Source organism: Elaeis guineensis, chromosome 10 (genome assembly GCF_000442705.2).
Source record: "Elaeis guineensis isolate ETL-2024a chromosome 10, EG11, whole genome shotgun sequence".
NCBI lineage: Eukaryota > Viridiplantae > Streptophyta > Magnoliopsida > Arecales > Arecaceae > Elaeis > Elaeis guineensis.
Window position 1 is genome coordinate 18,481,624 of NC_026002.2, and position 12,098 is coordinate 18,493,721.

A 12,098-nucleotide genomic window follows, 5' to 3' on the forward strand; every position below is an offset into this window, starting at 1 on the left:
TTTTTATTAGCAATGTAACTAGCCGTCTCTAAAAGTCAAAAAATCATTGCTAATAATTTTTTTTTATGATGGCATAATTATTGATCGCTATTTGCTATCGGTAAAAATATTATTAGTGATGGTAAAATTGCCGCCGCTAATAGTCGTCAGTAAAGATCTTTTTTTTGTAGTATTTTTATGATTTTTTTGGTATCTTCTTTTGCTTTCATGATTTTTTTTTTAATCATTACTGACTTATTTGAATTTTTAGATGCTGAGCTATATTTGTGTTGCAACTATTTTCATTGACATTACTGAGCATTTACTTTTTTTTTTTTTTTTCAATTGTATAGGTTAGGTTTTGTTGAATTTGACAAGATGGATTATCCTTAATATTTTTATGGAGTCATTCTACTTGGTTGAAATGCTATGTCGGGCATGCACCTTTTCTTTTGCCCCCAAATTAATAGTAATATTGGAGAAACTATTCTAGCTTCACTATTAGTCCAATTTATTTGGATGATTTCTTTCATTATCACTTTTTAGTAATATTATGATGTCATGTTTCACTTTTGTGCTTTTCCATTTCATAGAATGTTTCATCTAATATTTGTTTAAGTCAAACTTGACTGCATTTTAGGGCATTGGATTTTGATTAGGCAACTAATTTTTAGCTAATTATTTGAGCCTGTCATTCTAATTCTTGGATATTCATATCATGTACCAATCATATTTATTATATTTCAAAAAATACTAGATCGATCTTCTCCATAAAGAATAGTCTCAACAAGGTCTATTAGAAAAGTTTTTGGTTCTTCCATCTGCATTATCTTCAATTAAGCATATTTATACATGTATTATATGTGTATATGTGGGTACATAAATATATATGCATATGCATATGCCAATTCAACTAGTCTATTGAGAAACTCCCTTTTAACTGGCATAAAGAGTTTTTTTACTAATTTGCTTTATTGGGATGGAAATAAAATATACCTCTAGAATAGTTCAGGTATTCATGCACAATTATCTTTATGACCATTTATACTATTTATATGTAGAGATTTGCTTTTGTATATATATACTAATCGGGTAAGTCATATCAATTGTTTTTTAATACCTTCATTTTTTTTCCTTTTAGTTTGTTTGGGAAGACAGTTAAGTCCACGATTTCTTGTTAGGGGCAGCAGTTATATTTTTCCTCTTCTTCGTGGTGACCCTTCTTCTTTTTCTTCTCACCCCTTCTCTTTTTGTCCTCCTCCAATTCTACTCATGAAGCAAATCAATGCCAACATCCCCCTCCATGCTGACCTCTACCACTCTCTCTATGGTGGCTCTTTCTATTTCTATTCTTTCTCGCAAACAACCTATTCTTCCCAACCTATTTTTCTCATCCTCCTCTTATACAAGTGAGAAACATTTTCATCCGTTGAGATAATAAGTTAACATTGTTTACTAATAAGTAAACGATAAAATCATATTGAAATATTTCGATAATTAGAAGATCAGTTTAATATTTTTTAAAATATATGAAATATCAATAAAATTAAATTAAAATTAAAAAAATATTTTTATAATTTATTTTTATATTAATATATTTAATAAAAAATTTCTTTTCTAACATCTACTATAAGATTTTTTTGAGGATTCTATCATATGCTTTATTTAGTTCAATGAAAATCATCCATGACAGACCTATCCACATAAAATTCTCGATGTCTTGGTTTCATTGACTAAATCCTGTAACCAGGGTTGCGAAAGGACAAAAATACATGAATAAATCTTGGCATTTGAACTTGAAATTGGCCACTGGAGTGCCACGGAAGGGAAAATGCCAAAAGAATATTTAAATTTTATGAATTAAAATTTACATATAAAAAAGTAGCGTACAAATTCAATTATGAAAGGTTTTAGGGATTAATAAACCAAGAAAACTGCGCGAAATTCATTGCAGGAGAGATGTTGGAAAAAAAGTACGGATTTCCATCAGATCTGGAGAACTCTACACATGGCACAAGACCATCGCTTGCAAAGTTTGATACGGTGCAGGGCCCAATACACAAAATCCGAAGTTTATCACCCATCAACAAATATGCGTCCAACTTAATATAGGCACAAACCCACATCCATAAGGATGAAGCTACCGACAGAGACAGCAAGCCAGATCATGTGGCATGAGATCTAGCAAGCGTAGGCCTCCGTTTCAATTATTTGACATAAAAAGACCGTGACAGACATGGATCACAATCTAAAAGCCGCAACCACCAGTCTACGAACTATCCATCTTAATGGGCTCTCTAGGAACAAAAACGGTAACAGAGGAGCAATATGAAAGATTCATCTGGCAATATCTGAAACTATATTACCGCTGTTATTATGGACTTACGCAAAATATAAATTAAACAACTGTCCAAATCAAATAATGACACGTATCAACGTCATGAATCTCAATGGCAAATGAAAGGAGCAAACTATAGAAATAAAAACAATCCAAATGAAAAAGGCCTAACAAGTAGTGCACAAAAACGAATGGCTGCCTTTCATCTATTGGCAACACCTCCTAAACTCTATAGACTGTAACTAACAAAGATATAAAACCGTGTGTAAATATATAAATATGCTCAAAAGCCAGACGGTTAGTGGCTGAAACTGAAAGCCATGTAGTTGCCGGCCAAAAACAAAGCCATACCAGTAGAGTTGTCAGAACCACCCACATCCATGTACGCATCTTTCTCTTACCCCTATTACGAAGGGGCAAGGGAACAGGTGGCATCTTATTATATTGCTTTGCAGCTACCAATGGGCCTTGAGGGCCTTTTGAAGCAGTTGCTGATTGGTTGTCAGGTTCTGGAGCATTTTCAGCCCGACCATCGTCTGTAGCAGGAGCAGGAACATGATCTCCGTCACCTCCATTTGCTGTATTTGATGCGGCTGCAGCTTTCTTTTTCTCCTTCTTTAGTTTCTTCTGCACAACCATCCATGTTACTTTAGTGACACAATGATTGAGATGTATCTCAAAAATGCCAAGCACATCCTAACGTCTTTTAGTGAAAAAGAGGGATACATTTGAAAATAAAGATACCAGGTGAAATTTTTAAAATATCAAACATACTTAACAGCAGCTAAAAACTTGAATAGGAAATACCTTGTCTCTGAGCTCAGCTTCCTTCTGTGCTCGATATTCAGCCCGGGCTTGGGCCTTCTCAGCTTTCCGCCTCTTCCTTTCCTCAGCCTCCTTGGCTTTGGCCTTCTGTTCCAACCGCAACCGTTCCTTCATCTCAGCTTCAGCCTTTTCCTTTCTCAATTCTTCTTCCTTCCTAGCCAACTCCTCCGCCTTCCTTGCCTGTTCCTCCTCCTCTTTTGTTCGACTATTCTCTTTTGGAGCAGCTTCTACCTCTTCTCTGTCAGAAACTGGAACCATGATGGTTTCTTTTGAACTAGGCTTGGTAGATTTTTTGGATCTAGAAGATTGATTTCTTTGTGCTGTTTGCAAGGGTGGAAATGACTCCTTTTCTTTAGGGCAGCCAGTACATCCGACTTTCCTGGTTTTGCTTCTGAAGCTATTACGGCTACAGGTGGGTTACTGTTGGACGTGTTTGAAACAGAGCTTGAGCCTTTGTCTATAGTAGCACGTGGTGCAGGTGGCTCCTCATCTGGGCCAAGCGATCTTCCATCCAATGTCTTCAATCTCCTCAATGTGCTGTTCTTGTTTGATTTGACATACTGCAAGCGGAATTCATCATTGTTGTTCCACAGCTCCATAATTTTTTCCACCTGTAAGGCAGAAGAACATTAGGAACTGCTCCATTGCTACTTGTGGATCTGAAGTTCAATAGGCATTCACCTGTTTGCTGCAATGCAACCAAAGACCCTTTCTGTCCCGGGAGGATACATAGTTTGCCGCAGCTTCCTGGTCATTCTTGTACGTGAAAAAATATTTGCTCTGCACAAGATGCAATGAATCACAATCACTTGATAATAGCAACATAGAAACCCACAGTAATTCTTTTTATTTAAAATGCTTATTTATCATATAGTATTCCAAGAAAACATGAGGTTGCATTTTCTCTAGAGCAAGTTCTGCAGTTCAAAGCCAAGCCTACGCAGATGAAAAAGGTATGCTTTGTTGACAACAGTTAAAAACTTTCACCATATAGGAGAACCAAACTGCACCAAATTCATTACGGTATAAAGAATACAGCTGTTAAGAAGTGACTTCTGGAACTTAAAACTCAAAATCTCAAATTTAGTATGAGAGAGTTGCTTCTTTTACTAGAGATATAAACATAAGTTTTAGCTTTGACTCACAAGTACACCTTTGATAGTTGTTGAGCAAAAACAAAATAAAGAAACACGATGAAAACAAGATATAAGGAAAAAAATTTAATCCAAAAAGAAAGACCAGAGAAACAAAATAATGGCTGATTTTGCACTGAGATGTAAGCTAATGACAAAATTCAAAAATAAAAAATGAAAGTTGAGCTGATAGTGATATACTCGGAGGAAATATCAAATTACAAGTTGCAAATGGTTTCAGAATTTCATGATTCTCATAATCATTGAACCCAAGCTAGCACATTGGGTTGCAGTGTTATCAACAGGTAACAAAGGGCATCAAGTCATAAGCATGCAGAAGTGTTCCTACAGAAATACGCGAGGTGGGCGGCTGGTCTAATTCAGTCATCTTCCTCTGCATTTCTGAGTGCTTCATATGCAACCACACAAATTCTCTTCTGGCTCTCTGTATGATGTGGCTTGAGGTCAAATGAGGGATAGCAGAACCAACACCTCTCTCAATTAAATAAGCCACTAAATTTTTTCAGGCCCTGGTATGATATGCAATTGTGTAATCACACTTCATAATTTGCCTTGCCCGCTCAACATGTCCTAAGATCAAGGAGTCATTAAAGTTGTATGGGGACTAATAGATGAGAAACTTCTGTATTAAAACAGCAACTTGCATCTAGATATCAGCAGGCCTTAACATGATTATTGACATTATTAACTGAAATGTCAAAAGAGCCTTCGGTCATCAAATAAGTATTCACCATCTTTAGGATCAATTAGTGGACAAGACTATATGGAACCAAAGAGTGTTAGATTATTGACATATCTGCTACCTTCCACTTTCTACCATCTCGGCCTCCAGAAGAGATCCAGCCAGCTTTCTCTCCTCTTAGTTGCCAGACATCTCTCCCTCCTTCCTCTATTTCTTCTCCTCCCCTTCTTCATTTTCTCCTTCGGTTCTTCTTTCATTCATGGCTAGTTGCTGTTAGATCTTGGCTCTAACTTAATCCTCTTCTTCCTGTTCTTCTAATCATTCCTTTCAGTTTTTCCCATTCTCCTCCAATCTTGGCCAGTTGCGGGCAAAGCTGGACTCTAATCTAATCCAAGCGCCAGTGGTCCTGCTTCTCCTTCCCTTCCCTTCTTTCCATTATAGATTGCTAAAATATCAGGGCTTTAACCTCATGCCAACTCTTAATTCTCAAAAAAAAAGGGGGGAAAGGAAAATCCTGATACAAGACCCTACCAAACAAGTTATTTTTGACAAACTCAGCAAAGAACAATACTCTATTTTGGTTCTCCTTCTTCCAAAAACAGAATAGTGCAACAATGTCGAATGGATCTAAAATTGCCTCATCTCTATTTCTTGAGGACCAACTCTATGAATTGTATCTTGGTTCAACTATTTCCTGATTAAGGTGAAAAACCTTGCCACCAACTAAACAAGCTTCAACATTGTTTCAGAAGTCAACTTTACAAATTGTCTCTTGAAAAAATCCCACCAGTCATTGTGATACAAATTCCCTCTCATGCTGTTCATCAGGCGCTGGTCCTCCATTTGTTGGAAAGTAAGTGCAAAATTGCAATCTCTAGCTTGGAAGACTTGTGCAGTGCATAACATTGAACAACATTTTCAATCAGTCATATCTTATTAGGGTTAACTCCAATCAGTAAGTGCAAAATTGCAATCTCTAGCTTGGAAGACTTGTGCAGTGCATAACATTGAACAACATTTTCAATCAGTCATATCTTATTTTTCCTTATTGAGGTTAACTCCAATGTATAGTATTTTTATTTCATGTATCATTCTTCCAAACTTCGAGAAAAATCCAGCACTAACATCCTTATCCTCGATGATAACGGGAAAAAAAAACTATACTCAAATATCTCGACTGAAGACTTGTCTACTCCTCCGGTGTTCCAATTATCATAGTCTATGCTATTTGTGATGTGGTATTCTAATTTACAATTAATACCAGACGTTCAAATCTGAAATAGAACTTTTCATGTTAGTTGCTAGCATCTACTGATTACACATCTGCAACCAAAATTAAGACCCAAGTAAACATCATTCATGAGCCTCAAACTATGTTTTCAAGGTCTCATTACAGGCAACACTAAAATCATCATCAATAAAGAACTGACAACAGCAATTCCCATGAGGTTTATTGAGAGGATCAATCTCTCACATGGTTCAACCAAGTTCAAATTTATCACCATTCTATTATTGATTTGACTGAAACCTAAGTTTACCAGTATGCCAAGCTAGAAAGAAATTAATATAGATGAAAGATCCCGATCTATTTACATATAATATGAACAAGATCAAGGGCTTGATATGCTCAATGTTGCTGCACATACAGGGAATCCTACTCCATTAAATATTGATTTGAGGTATAAATAGAAATTCATTTTCAGACTAAGCACAAGACCAAATATGATAATAAGATATAAATAGTTAAGTAGAGTCGGTTAGACAATGATGCACTTGTTAGATCCACAAACTGACCAGATAAACACTCAAGGGAATGTAGTGTGCTAATTGAGTGGTACAATAATGAAAGAAATTACAGATAAAGTATGAACGAATACTATCTGTATTGTTAGGAAGCATCCATGAATTTCTTTTGGCTTGAATTTATAGTATACCGCATCCTAAGGGCTGTTTGGATGCCTTGTTACTTACAACAGATAATCATAAAAAACCTGATATTCTGTAAAACAGGTTTTTGACAGAAAAATAAAATAGGGGGACACCCATTTTCAAGTTTAATGACCTGGCAGTTTCTACAAAACCAGATTTGTGTAGAATAACTGAGGCAAGCATTTTCACAAAACCTATTAGGTTTTGCATAAACCCAATATAGTAAAACTTGGTACCCAAACAACCCGTTAGTATCTCTGTTCATCTTACAAAGTAACCCTGAAGTGCTCAAATGTACCCATGCAGTGGGACTCTTTTATTTGACATCATCATGCTAGCTTTGAAGTTTACATCTCTGCTTTTGGGAAACAAAGATGAAATTCAAAATTATAAACAGAATGAAGATGAGGAAATTATAGGTATCCGTTATCCAGTCTTATCTAATATGAAAGACAATACTCGCACTTGAAATCTCCATCATACCCATTAGAATCACAACTAGCATGCCAGAACTTGGAAAATGAAAAAAATTAATACGACAGTAACAGAACTAAACCATTTGATCATGCTAGCATTTATATTCTCTGCAATCAGACAAAGACCACTAAGAATTCTTAGAAGTAATATGGTAACACACCTTTTCAATTGACTCATCTTTGAGGTTCCTCCAATGTCCATATGCTTTTTGACGAATCTCGTCAGATGTTCTAAATTGTTCTTGTAGAACCTTTAAATGCCGGACTTCATCATCATATTCTTTCCACGCCTCTCTTCCTTTTATTTCAGCTTCTGATAATCAGCTTTGAGGGAATCCAGTTCCTTCTTCAAAGTCTACAAGCAACCAATATAAAGACTAAGTACATCAAATATAGTAATAGTATCATGAGATAATCACATTTGCAAATAAAATATACCTTGAACGCTCTTCAATCTGGTCTCTTTGGTCAAATGCCATATCAATATCTGATTTTGAGCCCATGTTGGAAGATAACTGTTCACGGCGTTGTCTCAGTTGCTTAATATTAAGCAGATGTTGTTTTTCTTCTTTCAAACCCATCGTCGAATGCTGAAATTCACGGTCCATTGCTTCTATCTACATAAATAAGCAACATGAGAATGAAGAAATCAGAAGATGAAAAACAATAATTAATGTTTTTGAATGAGAACAAGACCTTACCTTATTATCAATTTCTTCAATTGAGGTCGCATTCCTTATCTTGTTAAGCATTGACTGGACAGACTCTATTTCTTGTCGCTTAGCACTATATGCAGCCCTTACAGCTTTCTCTTTTGCTTTTGCAGTTTCTAACTTTTCCCGGTATTCATTACAAGTTGCCTGAAAGAAATGTTACAGTTCAAGCATAAGTGGACAAAAATGAAATAAAAAAAAAAATCAAAAGAGTAGTGTGGTATCTGTAAGCATTCACTACCTTTTTCTTTTGAACTGAAACTCTAATAGAATCCCTGCTTCGCGTCTGCTCTTCTAGTTCCAATTTAGCATGCTGTATTTGAGCCCATAGCTCATCATCAGTGAATCTGGGACTCTAATTATATAACATGGCTGCCTTTTCGCCACCTCTATATCCACCCTCTCCCCATCAAAAGCTGAGCCACTAGGATCCTCTGGTGGGGCCTGGATCACCTCGACTGCTTCAACTTCCGCACTGGTAGGTTCTTCGTCATCATCCTTCCTGGTAGCATGGTCATCTTCAACAGAGCTGGCCAAATATTCACCACTTTCTGCAGAGTCATTTCCAATTCTGGAGTCCGATTCCATTGCAACAGCATGATTCTCAATTTCCACATCATTGCAAACTTTACTTTCTAACCTGGTATCATTATTTGAACAAACGACCATGCTTTCTGTACCTTGAAGCAGAACATTTTCAACTTCGACTCCACTATTAATAGATGCATTTATTATTTCTGATGCTACATCTGCACCACTGACAGAACATGATGGTCCAGGCCCATCTGTGCTGTGAATGCCAGTTTCAGTTTCTGTGGGGCTGGTTCACCATTCTCAGAAGATTTAGTGCTGACTTTGACTTCTTCCAGAAATTCCTGGTCACCAACATGGACACACTTGAGTTTTTGGAGTTTTCAGGATCACCACTTGGTTCAGCTTCCTTCATTATGCCATCAAGGTGAGAGGTCATGCTGGCTTCATGACTTTCCGCAGATTCACTGTTCTCTGCTTTTTGTAAACTGGTTTCGCATTGGGGTTCCGAAGCCACTGCATTTTCAGCCGAGCATTCATCAGGTGGACCTTCTTCAGCCTCATTTGACAGCCTCACCTTCTCATGCTCAAGAGAAAGAGATTCGGATGTTGGAGTCTCTGTGACCACACTCTCAGGCTTCTGTCCTTCTCCTACTTTCACTATTGCTTCAGGTTCATCTTGGTCACCGGCAACCTCAGTCTCCTCTTTCAACCCTACTTCAGCAGATTGTAATTCTGCTGGTCTTTTATCTCTGAAACCAGAGTCATGGGCTCCTGTTGTCTTCCTTCTGAACAACTACTTCTGATTGCTCTTGGTCATTCCTCTCTGTTGACACAATCTGGGGTCCTGTGTCTCCACCACAACAGCTGATTTGGCTTCCACTTGATCATGAGTGCCTCTGGTGGCAGTCAAAGCATCCTGCTTTTGCACTTCAACCGATGATTCTGATTCCAATTGGTGCTCAGTCTCTGTAAGCACATTCTCCACCTCTGATTCGGTTCTGCTTGGTGGACTTTGGTCTCTGCACCCACGTCCAATTTAACCTGCTGGTCAGTCTCTGTAACCACAGTCTCAGGCTCTTGCCCTTCTTCAACTTTAACAGTAAATTCTGTTCTAGTTTGGTCATCAGCCTCTGTCATTGTGGTTTTCAACTTCTCTTGTACTTCAGCAAGAGATTCTGGTTCTACCTTGAGCTCCGTCTCTATAGCGACAATCTCCTCCTTCCGTTCTCCTTCTAGTTCCACTTCATTGTTAGTCACGCCATATTCCCCTCTGACTCACCCCGTCCACTAATTTCCTTCTCCTCGCTCTCCTCTGCCTCCGCCACAGTATTTGCCTTGGATTCCATCGTTTCCTCCTCAACCGAACCACCTACCGCCGTCTCATCTTTCCGATCTTCCACCCCTGTCTCAGCATTCACAACAGAATCAACACCCTCCTTGCGATCACCTTCCTTCTCTCCACCCGCTTCGCGATCTCCGGAGGCCACATCCTCCTCAGACAAGGAACCCACATTCGCCGGCGGGCCGCCACTCTCGTCGGCGACCACGGGATCAACTTTCCATCGAGGATCGAGATCCCTCTCAACCGGATTATCCGACTCCTCGTTCACCACCACAAAAGAGCCCTCGCTCCCATCCCCTACACTCTCCTCCCCCTCTCGGCGCGCAATGCCATTATAACTTTCCTTCCGCTTCCGATCTCCCTCCACCACCGCTCCCAATCCCACCTTCCCCTCGGATCCCACCTTCTGCCCCTCGCATCCACCATTACACTCCTTCGCATCCGCCGTCATTGCTCAGACCCAGATGAAAGGACACCAAAATCACCCCCCGAGAAGAAAACCGAAACGAAAACCGATCGCGGATAGAAACGGAACCAGATCGAGCAAAAAAATATCAGATCCTTCGAGATCAGAGTAAACTTACGGTTCCCGGCCGGTGCCGGTGCCGGCCTCGCCGCCTCCGGCGAAATCGAACTCGGAACTCCGAATTCGAGATCCGATGCCCGGATCTGGAGCTTCCGGTCGCCGGATGGGAAACGATCCAGTCCGTCCTCCCTCCTCTAATTCTCTTCTCTTCTAGTGGTTTATTATTAGGGTTTGGATAGGAGGAGATCGAGAACGAGACGGACAGAGATAGATAGAGTTGTGGAGGGATTTAAAAGCTGGAGCTGTTATTATTTTGAATAGAGCTATATAAGGAATAGTCAAAGAAATTGAATTTTATTCCTTTTCTTAAAAAAAAAAAGTTATTTTAAATATGATCAGTTTTTAAGGTATGGTGGAAAAGCATTTTATGGTAAAGAAAGATAAGATTAACAAAGGGGAGGAACGGAACGCGGTTTCGGCGATATTTCTCGCCGTTTTGGCCGGGATTGGTGGCGGTGGATGCGGTCCACTGTCACTACGTGGGTCAGCGGCTGCGTGCCGTTGGATCGTGCGCAGTGGGAGCAACACGTGGCCTCCCCACCGTCTGATCCGTGTCTTGTGAGCGGGCCCCGAACACTTGTCTAATGTAAGGGCACCCTGTGGTGACTTTGGAATCCGTGCTCGATAACACGAAATTCAAAGTCCGAAGTGTATTGCAGGTGGACGGGGAGACGAACTCAGTTTTCCGCTGTGTAGTGGATCCAAACCTGGGGCTTTTACGAGTACAGGTTGCTTTTGGAGCACGTCGTGATACGGATCATGGGTTGGTATGATGGTTAGACTCGTTGTCAGCTTCTGGAAGGGGAATGGCTTGGTGGGTTGTTCTCCTTCCTCCTTTGTGACGGTGGTGGGGATGGGCGGCAGCCGTTGTTGGCGTAAGTGCACAAAGGTATGACAGCTAGCCCTCATGCCAGCTCTTTCACGTTAGGGTAGTATTGATATGGAATCCAATATCGGGACGGTAACTTTTATCATCATATTTAGCAGCTAAAATAGGATTACCGTGTGCATGTTCCAAGATTAAGCATCTGTCTCTTGGAAGGAAGCTAGGTAATTTTAAGTCACATTTTTGGTTTAAGTTTAGACCAAAATCTTGGATGTATGGTTTAGTTCTAGTAGTGTAATTTGGTTAGCCTATTTGATCATGGACTAGACTCGGCGTCCATTATCTAATATATATCTATTTGTATGAGGCTGATGGATATCTATCCCTCCCACCATTCACAACGGGATTTGATAAAAGGGACCATTCCCATGGGATGACATTTTGCAACTTAGAAGGATGAGTTTGACATGGAGCTAGGGGCCACAATTTGCATGGATGTGTCACATTGGATCGAGTCTCATTCGTTAGGACAATCTAAAAGATAAGAGGAGAGAGCGATGCCATGTAGTCTAGTAACCAAGGACATTGCATATTGGTGATGAGACAAAATAAATAAATCTACAACGAGTACAAGATTGATAGGATTTGGGGCCCTCCACCAGGCAACATGATGCCATCCTTCTCTTAGCTCTTTCATATAATTAGTTGAAGATT

General features: G+C 39.3%; 1 protein-coding gene across 1 annotated transcript; it reads right to left on the minus strand.

Annotated features, from left to right (window-relative positions):
* Positions 1-2,468: 2,468 nt before the first annotated feature.
* LOC105052875 (uncharacterized) lies at positions 2,469-10,683 on the minus strand. Its single transcript, XM_073244359.1, is given in 18 exon segments — positions 2,469-2,665; positions 2,668-2,944; positions 3,125-3,501; positions 3,504-3,753; positions 3,824-3,922; positions 7,545-7,702; positions 7,705-7,738; positions 7,803-8,000; positions 8,085-8,243; positions 8,338-8,450; positions 8,453-8,923; positions 8,926-8,981; positions 9,023-9,365; positions 9,368-9,406; positions 9,409-9,474; positions 9,477-9,626; positions 9,629-9,892; positions 9,895-10,683. Coding segments are annotated over 18 exon segments (3,633 nt in total). The 5' UTR covers positions 10,424-10,683; the 3' UTR covers positions 2,469-2,615.
* Positions 10,684-12,098: the final 1,415 nt, after the last annotated feature.